Source organism: Epinephelus moara, chromosome 2 (genome assembly GCF_006386435.1).
Source record: "Epinephelus moara isolate mb chromosome 2, YSFRI_EMoa_1.0, whole genome shotgun sequence".
NCBI classification, from domain to species: Eukaryota; Metazoa; Chordata; class Actinopteri; order Perciformes; family Serranidae; genus Epinephelus; species Epinephelus moara.
The window spans coordinates 34401426-34418938 of NC_065507.1; the positions used below are offsets into that span (position 1 = coordinate 34401426).

General features: G+C 41.7%; 1 protein-coding gene across 3 annotated transcripts in view; it reads left to right on the forward strand.

Moving 5' to 3' along the window:
• rsf1a (remodeling and spacing factor 1a) overlaps positions 1-17513 on the forward strand; it is a 29841-nt gene that overhangs the window by 4734 nt on the left and 7594 nt on the right. The window contains exons 4-16 of one of the 3 annotated variants that reach the window (XM_050066442.1): positions 944-1149; positions 2445-2581; positions 3591-3698; positions 4335-5760; positions 5900-6101; positions 6212-6421; positions 8551-8655; positions 9007-9086; positions 10969-11017; positions 11493-11605; positions 14817-14881; positions 16891-17062; positions 17174-17403. In XM_050066442.1, coding sequence (XP_049922399.1) covers positions 944-1149; positions 2445-2581; positions 3591-3698; positions 4335-5760; positions 5900-6101; positions 6212-6421; positions 8551-8655; positions 9007-9086; positions 10969-11017; positions 11493-11605; positions 14817-14881; positions 16891-17062; positions 17174-17403 — 3103 coding nt within the window. The remainder of the gene's footprint in view (positions 1-943; positions 1150-2444; positions 2582-3590; positions 3699-4334; positions 5761-5899; positions 6102-6211; positions 6422-8550; positions 8656-9006; positions 9087-10968; positions 11018-11492; positions 11606-14816; positions 14882-16890; positions 17063-17173; positions 17404-17513) is intronic. The other 2 variants (XM_050066451.1, XM_050066459.1) reach the window with 2 other exon arrangements.

Genomic DNA, 17513 nt, shown 5'->3' on the forward strand with positions numbered 1-17513 from the left:
CAGTGAAAGTATCACGGTTCTGAGTAGTATCACGATACCACAGCGAAAATGAGGCAGATGTGCCTTTTGTCATTTATAAAAAGATAAATCACTTTTCTATAATACATCACTGATATTTCAATAGAATAAATTATATATTGACTTATTCATACTTCAAAAATAGCATCAGTAAGTGATTAACATAGGGGGGATCAAAGTAAAATAAACAAATGAAATAAAAATCAACCAGCCACCCTCCTCCCTTGACAAGTCCCTTCATAAGTAAAGAACAGTCCCTAAAGTGCGGTGAGGTTTTTGGGCCGTTACCTGCCACAAAGAGAGAAATGTAAACGGCTTGTTTCCCCTCTGACACGCCACATACTGTGTGCTGCCATGGCTCGGCTGTTAAGGTACTTTTGGGCAGTCATGACAACAAGTTATTCACCTGGAGCCGGACTTCTCCGTCGTCGGTAAGCCGTTATCATGCGCTGCCGTATTTGACAGGAATACGTATTCCTGTCAGTGTCAGTGACCCCCGTTCAACCCACAACCGGCGGGATTCGCCGTTTCGTTTCTGCTGCTGGTTGAAATCTGTACTCACACAGCGGGCTGAATGATTAATTTTGCCCACACAAAACTATTTTTAGTCGCAAATGCGAGTGCGGTGATGGACGGAGTAAAATGTCCCCACACTGCCGACATTATACGCCGTCCGTCACCGCACGCTGTTTGATTGCGTTATCAAAACACGCCGCTATTATTCGGCCTTGCTTTTCACTTATTCCACCGAATACCGAATGTGTGTTTTTTTGCAATATTCAGCTGAATATATTCGGTTACCGAATATTCGGTGCATCCTTACTTGCTGATCAAATCATTAAATGGTCTCTAGTTTATTAATGTCTTTGTTATATCTTCCCCCCTTCAACTTCCTCCTGTTTCCTTTGACACCTTTACCCTTCAGTATCTCTGCGAGTGCCAGTTTGATGACAACTTAAAGTTCAAGATGGCGATTAATGAGGAGGACCCTGAGAAGATGCGTCTGCAGCCTATAGGTCGAGACCAGCAGGGCCTGATGTACTGGCTTCAGCTGGACCAGGAGCAGAACATCCGACTGTACACAGAGGAACAGGATGATCTGGACGGATCTACCTGGAAGTGCATTGTTAGGTATTACTGTTCTGGTGGACAAACTTCTCATTGTGTGTAAATAGGTGGCACCAGTGTCTCAGGCTACAGTCACATGTATTAATATTGTTGTCTCTGTGAAAATTATAGTTTTTTTACAATCTAAATATTATTTTCTTAGAAATGTTGTTTTTCTTATTTTATTTGGTCAGGTTCACATTACAACAAAACAATAATATGTCAGCCTTGGCTTAACGCTATCTTAAACTAGCCTCCTCACTTATTTTCTCCTAAAATGATTGTTTGTCCCTGCTGGATAACGGGCTGCAGTGTCTGGTCTCTTCACCCCAAAGTATTTTCAAATTCTGCTCTCCTGTTTTTATGTCTCTGCACCAGCGATGGCCGTGGCCGGAGGCATTATGTTTTCGGGTTGTCTATACGTCTGTCCGTCCATCCGCCCCATTGTTGTGAACGAGATATCTCAAGAATGCCTCGAGGGAATTTTTTTCAAATTTGGCACAAATGTTCATTTGGACTCAAGGATGAACTCATCAGATTTTTGTAATAAAGGGTCAAAGGTCAAGGTCACTGTGACCTTGCATCCATCTCATTCTTGTGAACACAATATCTCAAGAACAGCTGGAGTGAATTTCTTCAAATTTGGCACAAACATCTACTTGGATTCAATGATGAAGTGATTAGATTTTGTAGGTCGTAGGTCAAATGTTAAGGTCACTGTGAACTTGCATCCATCTCATTTTCTCGAACGTGATATCATAAGAACACTTCAAGGGAATTTCTTCAAATTTGACACAAACGTCCACTTGGATCGAAGAATAAATTGATTCAATTTTGGTAGTTGAAGGTCGAAGGTCATGGTCACTGTGACCTAACAATATATGTTTTTGGCCATAACTCAAAAATTATTTAGCTGATTACGACAAAAATGTACACAAATGTCTAATAGGGTAAAATGATAAAGTGATGACATTTTATATCAAAAACGTCAAAGGTCAACTTTACTGTGACATCATAATGTTCTGCATGAAACACTGTTCTGGCCATTTCTGAATGTCATATCTCAGGAAGACAAGGGAAAACATATGGTCAGATACTGAATTGGTGACACTAATCTTGGGTGCCCAAGCTGAAACTTTGCTGACTGTATAGATCATCTGTGCTGTTGGGGGGGAGATGTATGTGAAGTATCCATGTTTTCACAGACATGGATGTAAACTGTAACTGCAACTTGACTGGTGCACGGAGGCATACAACCGTGGGGTGGTAATTCTAGTTTTGTTTCTTGTTTGAGACACTTATACAAACTGTCTTCTCAGGACTCGCAACGACCTGGCTGAGGCTCTGGAACTGCTGAAGGCCCAAGTTGAACCAAAACAGAATCAGGACCAGGACCAGAACCAGAACCAGAATCAGACTGGATCCAGGAGTGCCAGTCCCAAAGAGAAAGATGCAGGTATTTTGGGCAAATGAGTAGTGATTTATTTAAATTGTAGGGTTTATGTTATCTCATGTTAAAATCATCAGTGGATTGATGTATAATGATGATGTTACATACATCACGATAAAAATGTGAAATTATTACTGAGAGAAAAAATATTAAAAGTGGCTGTTCCCCCCCAAAAGGTTAGTTCTCATCATCTTCTCTCCCTGAAGTTAGTTGAAACACTGTTGAGGTTTTTATGTCCATAAATGCAACGAAGAGCCAAGATATCTTGAAGTTAACAGAAGTATCCAAAGACTGTCTGTGCCAATTTTGGTAGCATTTGAATAAGGACTTGTGATATATAGATGTTAACTGATAGATGATCGATGATACATGTCAATTGATTTTGCATATTTTGAAAATCCTAGAGTTACAGACTTCTGAATTGATAGTAGGTTGCAGTGAGGCAAACTTTTTTCAAATTTCAGTGGATGCTCTCCATAATTTTCTCACTTGCACTACAGTCTGCCAAGGCTTGAATATTATTAATAAACATTACTCCAAAAGAATTTCACCACAACTCTATTTCTGTGTCTGTGTGATTGGTGTAAATACAACGCAATTGTGACTCTTCAAAGCAAAGGTGATATTGCTATATGAACTGTCAGCCAGCTAACAGTACATACATCACTTAATTGTTCCTACTGGTGGTGTGAATAGAAACAGAAAAAGAGCCCTGAAGCTATGTAGTTTTTGGGTGAGCTACCCAGTGGGCAGGGAGTTCCCAAAACTGTTCTGTCCAAAAACGCGTCGAGTCCCGTTAAAGGAGAAGTCTCGTTCTGAAATCTTGCGACTTCTCCACATTATTGAAATCAGCTAAATGTTTAGCCATGCCATTGAAAATCTTTTAGACAGCACTAAGCAGTGCTTTTTGTACTTTAACACAAGTTCTTTCCAGCACTCCATTTTTCCAACTCTCACTAATGTTTCCACCGTTGTCTTCCATCTGTGTGTGTGTGTGTGTGTTATGATGACTTAGGGGATGAGGCCATTGGAAGCACCAAGCCCGAACCCTCCAAGACCACAGAGAAACACGCTGATAGTGAGAAGGCTGAGCCTGTAAAGGAAGAGGGACCCCTATTACAAGGTATCTTGACAAAAAAAAAAAGCTGGTTATTCTACGTTTATGCTTTGTTTAATGAGAAAGTCACCCTTGAATTATGTAAATTAAATAATCTGAAAGATGATGTATAGATGGCAGAATCTGGTGCATACATCCTTGGTGTGTTGAGCTGAATGACACAATATTAGGGCGTTTTTGGCTTTAGCAGAAAGTGCACAGTAGAGAGCTGACAGGAAATGAGAGGAGAAGGAGAGTGGAAATGACATGCCATAAAGGACCATAACCAGACACAAACTACGAGTGTTTACATGGTCAGTGTCTTAAACCTTCAGGGCACCAGGACACCTTTCAGTTTTTTTTCTGTCACTGGAAAAGTGATGTGAATCGGGTCAAAGTATCCACTACATCCACTTTTTTATAAGCCAGATTATTTTATCTACCAGATACAAGAATAATAGAAAATGGCCTTAATAGTAATACTTGCTTACCAGTTCAAGTGGCTGATAAACATCCACACTCCTATTATAGACACTACTTGTAATTTGATTCTCATCTTGATGCAAATTAGTTTTTATACTACCTCATCTGCTCCCTGTGCTCTGTCCCTCCTGTCTACTGTTTCTAGAAGCATAATTATTTTGTTTTTTTTTGTTTTTGCAGCGATAAAGCAGGAGGAGACGCAGCCTACCAAGCAGGAAAACACTGTGGCTAAGGTGAAAATAGAGAGGATGGACCACAAATCATTGGCTGTCTTTAATAACCGTGTGAGCACGATCACCACCGTCATCAAATCAGAATCCAGGGATGCTGACATTCCCAAAAACGCTGTCTCTGTCGTCATGGCACCAGGTGCAACTGTAACAAAACAGGAAATGAACAAGGAGGAGGAAGCTGAACGGGCAGTCGTCAGGAGCAACCAGCAAGCCAAGATACCACTGAAAAAGAGGGAGCTTAAGATTGCTGAGAGCTACCACAGCAACCACCTTAACAACAGTACCAGCAGTAGTATTATTGTCTGTAACCCTTCAGTGATCCAGACTAAGGACAGTCATGGAAAAGAGGGGAAGTTGACGAGCTCATTAGCGCCACCTGGAGGTCCGTCTGCCTCACAACCGCAGCAGCAACTAGTGGTCACTGCATCGAGGCAAGAATTGAGCAACGGGAGACCGTCTCTCCCATTGCCGCACAAAGAGGGACAAAATGGAGTCATAGGAGTTATAGGTCAAGTCGGTGTTGTAGGTCATGTAGGGGTCATCCGTAGCCCATCTGAGCGTCACAGAGCCCCCAGTGCTGAGCACCAGGAACAAAATGGGCCCAGTTTAGACCACTGGGGTTCCAGGGCTGTGGAGGAAGAGAGGGAGATGAGCCGGCAATCAGTGCTGGTAAGGAAGGGGCCGGTTGAAGGGGAGACTGCAGCAACAGCTGCCATTGCTCATCTTCCTCCTGCGGCAATGGAGGCTCAAACAGCTAGAAAACTACCTTTGCCATCTTTAAAATCTGACCCACTCCCTGAAACTTCAGAGAAAAAAGCGGATTCTGTTAGTGTGTCTTCACTGTCACAGACCACAGAGGACCTCAAAAGACAGACAGCAGAAGACCAGAGTAAAAAAATAACAGAGGAGCAGTTAGACAGGGGGACAAAAACTGGGCACAGCAGTCGTCAACAGAAGGATGACAACGTGGATGAAAAGGAGGAGAGGAGAAGAGAAGTGTCTGGGTGCCCCATGGCAGAAGAAGGAAGCAAAGATGACCATGAAAAGAGTAAAAGCACTTCAGGAAAGTTGGAGGCAGAATCAGGGAGCACTGCTCCACTTCAAAAAGCAGACCAGCAGGGAGATGGGGTCAATGGTAGGTCGACTGCCCAGGTTAGGGGGAAGGACACTGGGCTTGGATCAGGGGAGAGGCAGGGTCCCCTGGAGGAAGCTTCCTCTGAGCTCCAAAAAGAAGGAATCAGGTTAAAGATCAAGATTCCTCCGCACCGGAGAAACAAGTTAAGGGGGAAAGGGGGAATGGAGGAGGAGAAAGAGAGGGAGCAGGAGGTGCACGAGGAAGGGAGGCCGCTGAGGAGATCTGCAAGGATTTGCAGGTATGTATATAGATCCATTAACCGGGGCACTATTATTACAGAATAAAGTTTTTATTTGTTTTTGTTCATTGTAATCTCAAATACAGCTGATTTAATTTTGACAATAAATTCAGTCCCATCTACACCTTTTTTCTTGAAGATCATCTGCTTTGCCAACCTGCAGGCCGAGCTCAAAGGTGGCTGAGAGCCAGAGAAAGAAACCACAAAAAAAACAGGCACTGCCTACCAGAACGAGAGAAGAAGAGGAGGAGGAGGGAGAAGAAGAAGATGAAGGGGAGCAGAGCTCAACTACAAAGAAAGACAGAAAAACAGAACTTGTCAGGCAAATTAGGAAACAGAGGGTAATCAGTTTTTAAATGTTCTTCCTGAACATTCTATGAACACATAACCTTGGATTTAACTTCTTTTTTATCGTTTTTTACGTGACTATTTCTCTCTCTCTCATTTTCAGGGTAAACGGAGGCATCGACGGCCCCGATGGTCCAACATTCGTGCCAAGAGACGCAAATTGAATGAGGGAGAGGAGGTAGAGGACAGAGGCAGGAAACGAGCAGAGGGGGAGAGCGAAGGAGGGAGTGACTCAGAAGAATCTTGTAAATCAGAGGAGATTCCCAGTGAGGATGCCTGCAGTCACTGTGGCCTGCCCAACCACCCTGAACTGGTGAGAGAGGAGAGAGTGTGATTGTGTCACAGACTGTATCACTTCTTTATTATACACATGATAAAGTAAGTGGACACCCCCTGTCCACATATATTTGAGTACTTGTGGTCTGTGGCTGTTTATTATAATTTGTGCAAGGCCTCATGGTTTGAATTAAGGGAAATCCTAAAGGGCAATTTCGGTATTTTTCAACCTGGACCCTATTTTCCCATGTTTTTATTTCTAAGGGCGGTGACACACCAAGCCACCATTGGGCCCTCAGTAAGTGTTGGTTTGTTGGTGAGTGTCTGTCATCCTAGTTGTTGCAGTGTATTGCACACAGTTGGCACTAGTCAGCCCTTGTCACGAGTTTTTTGGTTGATTCAGTATGTTGAATCGGCTCTGGCCCTAACAGAGTCCATCACCTAGTGAAATCACTTTGATTGGCAGCTCAGCTCAGTGCACCATAAGAGAAATGGAAGTGAGGAAAGCAAACAAACAGCTTAAGTCACGGGGGCATGAGACTGAAGCAAACTTGTTATATTAGATAAGATTATTTTTTTAGCCATTGAGCACTTAAGCAGAAACAGTTGTGTTATTGTTCGCTAGCACACAGTAAATACCCTTTGTTCTTTCATCATCAGGTTGTATTGTTAATGTGCAAACTGGCTAACCAGTGTCTTGAATCCATCCTGTTGGTATTCTTGTTTCCCCTTTTGAATAACACACAGACTACAGCTGCCTGCTGATATGGAGAGCTGTTTCCTCTGACACAGACACAAAATGTACTTGCTAGTTGGCCACTCACTTTTGTCTTTGCAGTGTGTTCAAGTGCAATTTATTGGCTGAGACATAGACGACCAGAGGCATTACTTCTTTAATGTTGGTTCGATGTGTCTGTGTCTGACTGTGTCTTGAGTGATTAATGGATACAACAGTATTTGAAACTGATCTGTTATTGAAAGACACCACTGCAGCTGCAGTGGCGAAAAAGGCTGCAATGTAACCTCTCGGGGCAATATGCACTATCAATGCATGTCCACTAAAAGTGCTTATTTCTGCCACTGACAGGCTCAGATTGTTACTATAGGTGTCTGACAACATTATGAAAAATACCCTACAGAGAAGTGAAACATTTTTCTTATCCTTTCACTGAGACAAGAAAAGTCTTTTTTCTGAAATCTCGCTATCTTTTACACATTATCGAAATCAGCCAAATACTCAGCCATGAAACCTTTTGGATAACACTGAAGTACGCCTTCAGTGCTTTAACACAGCACACTCTTGTCGGCACCCCAACTCTCACTAACATTTCCACCATTGTTTTTCCTGCAAAAAGTCAATGGCTGTGGTTCACAAGGTAGAGCAGGTCGTCCAATAATTGGAAGATCAGCGGTTCGATCCCTCCTCCAGTTCGCATGTCATAGTATCCTTGAGCAAGATACTGAATCCCAAATTGCTCCCGACGGCTGTGTGAGTGTGTTAAAACTGTGTAGCAAGTGGCACCTTGTACAGTAGCCTCGGCCACCAGTATGTAAATGTGTGTATGAATGAGAGAATGTGACTCATAGTGTAAAAAGTGCTTTGAGTAGTCAAAAGACGAGAAAGGCACTATACAAGTGCAAGTCCATTCACCTCTCGCAAGATTTCAGATTGAGACTTCTCCTTGAATGAAACTTGATTAGACACAGTAACAAACAGACTGGATCTGTGAAAGGTTAAGAAAAACGTTAAAATTTTGTAGGGATCTTTCCATAATGTTATCAGACACTAATAATAACAAAATGAGCCTGTCAGTGTCACTTGCACACAAAAACATGTGAAAATAGGGTCCAGGTTAACAAATACCAAAGTTATCTTTTAATGCTAAGCAAGGCAGGTCTATAAAGACTTTGACTGGTCTGCACAGAGCTGACCTCAATCCAATCCAACATTTTAGGCATAAACTGGAATCGTATTGTTTTGTTTGGATTAAGTACTCTATGAAATGTCGACAGTAATGACAAATTCCCATTGCACATTATCAAAGTGAAGCTACAATGAAAAGTATTGAAGTCGTTTGTTGTTTGTGTGGAGTTCAATACAGTGTTTCTATCACAGCTGACTCTGCCTGCCTGTCTGTCTGTCTGTCTGTCTGTGTTTGTCCTCAGATCCTGCTCTGTGACTCTTGTGATAGTGGATACCACACTGCCTGCCTGCGGCCACCGCTCATGTTGATTCCTGATGGAGAGTGGTTCTGCCCACCCTGCCAACATGTAAGCTGTGTGACACACATAAAACACATCTGATCTTCTATCTTGGTGATAATACCTATCTGATGTCAAATAGTCATTAAATAAAACTAAAAATCTCTAATTCCCTACCCTTGTGGTCAGTAATGTCTTAAAGTTGTTGATGGTTTGATTCTGAGTTTGCCAAGAGTTTTGCTTTCATATTGACTGTAAGGCTGGGTATTGTTTTTGATGCCGTGACAGTACAACACAAAAACCTTACTACACTACTTCAGTGATACTAATATAGTGTTGAGGTTCGCTAATAAACAAGACATTTTAAAGGAGATGTTTTTCAACATTTGATTTGTGTATTTTTGGTTTTCCTTCATTTAGAAGCTGCTGTGTGAGAAACTGGAGGAGCAGCTGCAGAACCTGGACAGTGCTCTGAAGAAAAGAGAGAGAGCAGAGAGGAGGTAAACACACACACAAACACACACACTCACACATGGGTTCCACGGTCATGAAATTCCTCTTAAAGTTATGAAAAAAGAAAAACTATTTTCCAGCCTTGGAAATGGTTTGGAATTAACACAACTTTTTGGAAACGTTTTGGTTGTTGTCAATATGTTCATTAAATTCCCAAAACATGTCTAACATTACGTGAAATACATTCCTTCTATTACTAATTTCAAATCAGGTGCAGCATTGCATGACTATGGAACATCACCACTATTATGTGATACACATGGACCAGTCTGACATTGCGTCATCGCCAAGCCTGCACCCCTTTTGGAAAAAAGAAAAGTGTTGTCAGTCACTTTAGGAAAAAATTAGGAAAATGCAGAAAAGCAGTTATGTTGCTGGTTAACCAAGACTTTCACACTGAGATCGATGCACATACTGAATATTCACTGTCAGTGGGGCAATGAACCTTGGGGAGATCAACCTTCATTTATTAAGATATCACATACATTCAGGTTCAGGCAAGGTTGCAAAACAATTATTAGACATGTCCATAAGACAAACATTTGTTTAACAAGAAATAAATGCATACAAACGTCTAAAAATTATAAGTCAAAGTAAAATTGCATTGACATCTCTTTGATCTTTGGTTTTCTATCTGCCAAAAAGGGGCGTGTGCCGTTCTGGTCTACTGGCAATGGGCGTAATTATGCAGCTAGTTGGTGGCAGAAATGTCTAACGAGAAAATTAGCAACCACCAGCAGTTTACTTATTTGCAAATGCCTGGGAAGTGTGTGTTTAATAATGCATGGCTGTATCCCCATATAGTCATGAGTATGAAAAAGTTGTGGGAAAGATTTGAAAATTCATTCGTTAAAATGTGTGGGATCCAAAAACACACAGACTATGATCAATGTTCTGAAAAAAGTCTTTAAGTCTTTTTAAATTTTAATGAGAAAAAAACAGAGGTGATGGTGTTTGGCCCCAGCGGCTCCTGTGTTTCCTCCCCTGTTGATCTGGGTCCTTTGGCAGTTTATGCAAAGTCTACTGTTACTAACTTGAGTTTTAAGATGGACAGTGATTTTAAATTGGACCGCCAAATTAGTGCAGTTGTAAAGTCGAGTTTCTTTCACCTCAGGCAGCTTGCGAAGGTGAAGCCTTTTCTTGCACATCAGCACTTTGAAGCAGTAATCCATGCCTTCATTACATCTCGGCTGGATTACTGCAATGCACTTTATTTTGGAGTTAGCCAGTCCTCCCTTGCACGTCTCCAGTTAGTCCAGAATGCTGCCGCTCGTCTGCTAACTGGAGTACGAATGAGAGAGCACATTACACCCATCCTGGCCTCCCTCCACTGGCTGCCTGTGCACTTTAGAGTTCATTTTAAGATCCTTTTATTTGTTTTTAAATCTTTAAATGGCCTCGCCCCGCCCTACCTCTCTGAGCTTCTTCACCCCTACGCCCCTGCCCGGTGCCTCAGGTCAGCTGATCAGCTGCTCCTTGAGGTACCGAGGTCCAAGCGAACGCTTAGAGGAGACCGTGCATTCTCCGTTGCTGCTCCAAAAATGTGGAATAATCTACCTCTGCACATCAGACAGGCCTCCTCACTGTTTGTTTTTTAAAACCCACCTTAAAACCCACTTTTACTCACTGGCTTTTAACCCAGCATGAGACCTCGCTCTGTTTTTATTTGCTTGTTGTTGTTTTTATTGTTTTTTGTTTTTAACTGCTTTTTATTATCTCGCTGTTTTGTTGTTTTATGACCTCCTATGTACAGCACTTTGTTTCAGCTGTGGTTGTTTTAAAGCGCTTTATAAATAAAGTTGAATTGAATTGAGTTGAAAAAGTCAAAATGATGTGGATTTTTACCCTAATCTGTCCTTGCCCATCCAGGAGGGAACGGCTGGTGTACGTGGGAATCAGTGTGGAGAACATAATACCTGTGAGTAAAATAAGTAAAAGAATTTACCACATCATTTTCAACACACAGCTTTATAATTATCCCTGTCAGTTTAAACACATGGGGAATACTCACATTACTTTAGTGCATCATTTTATTAGTTTTAACATGTTATTAATGCCAGAAATTTTTATTTTAAAATCTAAGTTTCACTTAGATTTACTTACACTGAGCAAAGAAGCTTGCCCATGTTTGCAGTCGTAGCATTACAGTGGCTGTCGCAAGGAAAGCAGCAGCATCTCTCAGGTGTTTGTATTTTCTACCTGGGGCTTCTGAGATCAATAAAGAACACAGATGGTGAAATGCAATTCAAAACTGCCCTTTGAAATGAAAACATTAAACCATCTAATCTTGTGAAACAAACTGAAACCTAACATGGCCATCTGTTTGATGTAATAGAAACATTAGTTTATATTTTGCTGTGCAACATTAAAAAGAATTGTCCTGACTGTTTTAGGAGGGAGATGAGGGGGAAGAGGAGTCAGCAAAGTCGACAAAAAAGAAAGATCCTAAAAAGAGCAAAAATCTGGGGAGGAGATCAACCAGAACCAGGAAGCACATCAGCTACAGGTGGGTGTGGCCTGGTGGAAGTTTGATGTACAGGTGGGGTTTTCTTGTAAACAAAGTTATGTGACATTTAGTGTGTCTCATCATGTGTATCTTTAAGGTGTAACAAATGTATGTAAAACATCTGCAAAGCCAATTTGTCTCTTACTAATTTGAAACCTCAGTTGTTTACATTTATGTTTACATTATCTGACAGACTTCACCTTTCTTGTGTTCCTTGGAACACTACTGCCAGCAAGTGTTGATAAGATTGTTGGAAAAGCATGAATAGACATACCAGTCCATATTTCAGTTCTATCATTCACTTTATGACCTCTTACAGTGCCAGAGGGGGTCTTGAAATGCTTCATTATATCTGCATTGCAACTACAGTTTTCTAGTGTCACATGAAATGTGTGATGACTTGCCTTCATCAGAGATGTGAACAGAAATGGTTAAAGGGAACCTTTTATGCTCATTTTCAGGTTCCCACTTTTATTTAAGATTCCTGCTAGAACATGTTTACATGCTTTAATGTTCAAAAAACACTTTATTTTCCTCCTACTGTCTGTGCTGGAAAACATGGGCTACGTTCAGCCCTGACAAAACGTAGCATAACTTTTATTTAAACAGAAATGGTGGTGCGTTAGACACCCTGTTGTGTTACACAGGTGCACTGCCTTTTAAAGCAATACTTACCTTTGTGGAAATTTTACGCTTTTCTTTGTTTAGGTTAAAATGCTATTAATAAGCTGATGGCACACTAAAATGTAAGTGAATTCCACCAGAGATAAAAACTCATAATTATACCATTCTCATATGGTTTTAAGAAATCTCCATGATTGGCCGAGCGTCCTGTCTGTCTTCCCCACGTGGAGGCCTCCGACTAGACTGACGTAACCGCTCGTGTAACATTCCAGTGTTGCCAGTCACCAGTACTATCTAACGTTAGCGTTTACGTTATATTATAAAACTTATCAGTCATCACTGATCCCGGATAAGTTTAAAAACTCTGGGGTTGCGTTTGACTGTGCAGGACAGGTAACGTTATGTTTAGTTTGCTTCTAATACAACATATAACGTTATATGACAACACAGCATGCAGTTGCTAATGGCTAACGTTATCCTACTGTAGCGTAGCCTCTGAAACATTAACGTTACCTTCCTTGTGCGTTTCCACTTACTAGTAACGTTAACGCTACTATTCAACATTAGCACTGTAACCTTATTCTAAAACTCATCAGTCATCACTGACTCCGGTTGAGTTTTAAAACTCCAGGGTTGCGTTTGACTGTCTTGGTTGTAACATTACACTCACTCTCCTCTTCCATGTATCTAACGTTACCTTGCCAACGCCTACGTCTATCATAGACGTAATGAGGACGTAATGGAGGAGGGGGGAGTAGGCCTTTGGAGGGAGGTGGAGTTGCAGGAGGAGGGAGATGGGACTTTGGAGGGAGGCAGGAGTTGTGGATGTTCAGATTTTTTCTAAATGCTGTGTGAAATGCAAGAAAGATAAGAGCTGCTTTAATACAGCAGGGTTTAGGTCTGTTAAGTGAAATTGTTATTGGCGTGGAAAACATGCTTACATTGCCAAAGTTTGTGTGAAATAAAGCAAAAATTGTATGCATAGTAGGTAAAGACATACCCAGTACTTATTTATATACACATTACTGCTGATTGGATACATCTCAGACACACCCACCAAACGAGAGAAAATCTATCCTAAAGCCCACTGCACACTGTTTGACACCATTTTAAGGAAATGTGTCGTTCAACCTGGAATACCAGAGACAAACGGTGCACACCATTTTGAGACTGAACGTGCCCCTGTATTCACCCTGTTTAGCTCTGTTTAGTGTCTGTCTCTTTAATCCTGCTCTTGAAAAGGCCTAGTCTGCTCTGATTGGTCAGCGTTTCCATATCTCTCTGTATCTGCACTGTTATATTGGGTGGAATAACAGAGAATAGCAGCACTTTCTACCATGGAGAAATCAACCAATAAATGCTTCTAAACACAAATGGACATGTTGCACCATGAATATAAGCTGAATTCAGGGAGAAATTTCAACAGTGGCAACCAATACTACATGTTTCCCTGATTTTAGCATGTAGCTTCATAAAGCAGTGTAGGCTACATGATGTAAACACTTGCAGTAGCATGCCTGGAGTCAATGACCATATAAAGAAATCTGACACACTACGTGCGTTTACATGGAGCCATGTATTCCTTTTGTATTCGGGTTGGAAGCCCTACCCGAATAGAAATGCTCCTTGTAAACACCTCAACCCGAATGAAAACAGCCAACCCAAAAGAAAATCTAATCGGGTGCACAGGGGTGGAATATTCCTTTTCAGAACCCGAATGGAAGAATTTTTCTGTCTTGTATACACCTCCTACCCGATTCCAGCCATTCCGTTCTTTCTGCGCATGCTCGTTTCCTTGCCCCTCTGGCACGATGACATATACAGCGTGCATAGCAACGGGCTGAAATAGAGCAGTCGGACTCGTTGCACTCACCGGTTTCCATTTGCCACAGCACGGTCCTCTATCTCCCTTCTTCGACCTTCTACCTCTCTTCTCCTCCTCAACAGAAGAAGCATTAGCAGAACAAGGTTGTTGTCGTACTGCTGCTTCAAGAATATAAGCAAAACAAGCCTGAAAAAGGCACTAAGAACGCCGTCGTCAAGCATCTTGTTATCCGGAGCGAGGACTACAGTGTTTTCTTCTGGTACATGTAACATCCACCCCGCCCCTATCCAATCAGAAACCTTCCCTGCCCCAAACCTTGCGCAGACCCAAATGAAGGCGATTAAACTGATCTCCTGTGTAAACCTTCAATCGGAATGAATATTTCCCATGTAAACTACCTTGAAAAACTTTATTTCCGAATGATTTCATTCAGATTTATTTCATTCTGAATGAGAAGCCATCATGTAACCGCACCCACTATGACGTCAGTGTTCAGAATGGTCTAAAGCCTGAGGTATTTGCTCACAGAGATTACTTTTACATACATTTACCTCATTATTTGAAACATTGGCCATGAACATTTTTCATGGTAACACTATATATAAAATACAAAATATGAAAAGGCGTAATTGGTTCCCTTTGAAATGACTAGACTGTGTGTCATATTTGCCAGAAGATTTGAATGTTCTCACAATAAAAACAAAATCTCAGACAGAAGCTATCAACATCTGATTTGTGCGTGCGTGCGTGTGTGTTTTGCAGATTTGATGACTTTGACGATGCCATTGATGAAGCTATAGAGGAGGACATCAGAGACCTCTGTGGAGGTGAGTGGATGGTGTGAAGGTTAAAGAAATGGGACAGATTTCATGTTGTTGAAGAAGTGATGAGTACTGACGATGAATTGCAGCATTACAAGCAGACATTTATAAATTATTATTTTATTTTTATATATTATTACTATTAATATTATTATTTTATTTCTACTTTTATTATTCTATTTCTTAGACAGCAGGTATTCAGAGAGGGTTTGCAGCCCAGTATTGGGGTTAATGAATACATCAGTATTTAAAAAAATAGTTGAACCACAGTTTACAGTGTCTGTATAACTTAACATAAGCATAAACATCATGACATTCAAGAGATCCTTTCCTTAGAAGCCCTGTCCATCTGGCAGGAAAAGATGCAATAAAAGAAGTACTTAACTGCTAGAAAGATGGTCTTTCCAGAAAACTAGGCTGGCTATGCAGTAGAAGGACAAAACATTGGTGCTACATGACCAGAGAAAACAGTAAAAGGAATGTGGCATTTGCTTTTGCTCAAGAGGTAGAAAACCTAACACTACAAAGATGCGCTGCAAAACACTGGACTGCACTAAACGCTCGTGCTGGTGGTTGACGTAAGGCAAGCTCGTCTGTTTTGAAACAGGAAACAATATGGCGGCAGGCTGTCAACAAATGATCTGGTGTTTCTAAAAAGTTTTGAGGTGGGAAATAGCCAACACAGCAGAGTCCTGCACTGGGTCGGGTACCCGGTGATTTGCGGGTGGTTTTTAAAAAAGCATTTTTTCCCGGGTTCGGATCTGGGTGGAAAAAATAACATGCGGGTCGGATCGCGGGTTTTAGATAAACACATCAGTCATTAGTTCGGTAAACTACAGATAACTATCTTGGTCATTATTTACTCTCTGAGGATCGCCTCCGCTATTTCGCAACGGTCATTGGTTCAGCTGTTTACACGCGTTTCACCATCTAATAACACAATTTGTGATTGGACGACAGAATCAACATGGCTGCCACCGTCTAACAAGCGCCGCTTCCAAAACAGTAAATAATTATTTAGGTATTTGAGAAATAAGTGGATAAAACGTACAACTATCACTTTATAATGTTTCTGAAGTGTTTCCCTGATGGATTACTTCTCTCCTCGATGGATTCTAAAAACACGTGACGGCTCGTAACTGCTGAACGTCGCTCTGGACAGAAAGTAAGTCTATTATTACACATGTAAAGTTCCTTTACATAGATTAAAAGTTTAAAAGCATTAAACGTAACAAACGAGTGCTTTTACACTCGTATGGGAGAAGAACACAGAGGGTTGATGATGGAGCTGAAGTCAGGTTTTTATTGTGAGAGCTGCTTCATTCAGGTCGTTGTTTACTTACTGGCACCTTAACTGTGGCGATATGCTGTTCAATATTCAGCCAATATGACCCAACATGATTACTTTAAATCCGGGTTACGGGTCGGGCTGCGGGTCGTGTTTCAACGGGTCGGACCGGGTTGCTGTACTAATTGGCCTGATGCGCGGGTTTGCGGTTCGGGTGCGGGTTTGTACGTCGCCGGGTCGGGTCGGGTCGGGTCGGGTCGGGGCGGATCTTGAAAACTGGACCCGTGCAGGACTCTGCAACACAGTTGATCAGCAATGCTTAATTTTACCATTTGATAAAAGTAAAATTATTTTTGTCAATGGAGTCTGGTGGCTTTGAGATAACAACCTCAGTTCCCTGTCAGAAAAGGATGTCTAACGGCAAGATAAAGCGTTGAAAATATTCTAAATATAGCGTACATTTAAACTGATGTTGAATTTTTTAGGTGGGCCCTTTTTAGGTGACTATCAACTAACCAACTAAAGCGCCGTTTGATTTTATGTACATGACGCTGAGTTTTCTACCCGGAATTGATTGTAAACAAACATTGTGATTTGGTCTATAGAAACAACAGCCTTATTCCAGCTTCTGATGCAGCACATTTCCACCCCATCAAGACGATTGAGAACCCAAGCTTAATGTTTGATTCAACTTACTGTTGTTATTGGGACTGTTCTAATGTTGAAGCAGGTCGAGGCAGAGACATCAACACTATCCTGTCAGAGGAGGGAAAGGAGAGCCAGCGGCCAATCAGAAGCCAGGCTCCTTCGGCCAGGAACAGGAAGAAGAGGAGACTGAATGACCTGGAGAGTGACAGCACCGCAGCAGAAAGTGAAGACGAGTTCATGCTCAGCAACAGGTAACAGACACATCCACATACACACATTTCTCTTCTGCTGTTCTTATTCTCTCTTTAAAAATGCATTTGTTTCCATCTGGCTTATTTTTTTTGTCCTCTGCCCTCTCAAAGCTCAGAGGATGAAGACTTTGGTGCGTCAGGGGCTGATGATGACGAGGATGAAGATGAAGATGCGGGCAGCGACATGGGCAGCTTGGACAGTGGGACCCGCCCCAGACGGGCGGTGAGAGGCGTACCTAAGCACCGACCCAGCAGGCCCCAACGCAGGGGCAGGAAACGGCTGAGACGGCGGCGGAGGCGCTCCTCAGAGGAGGAGGAGGAAGACAGTGATGAAGAAATGGGTGAGTGCACGCCGAGGGTAAACAAATTGTATAACTTTTTGTTGCCAAAATGTATGTATGTATGTATATGTATATATATATATATATATATATATATATATATATATATA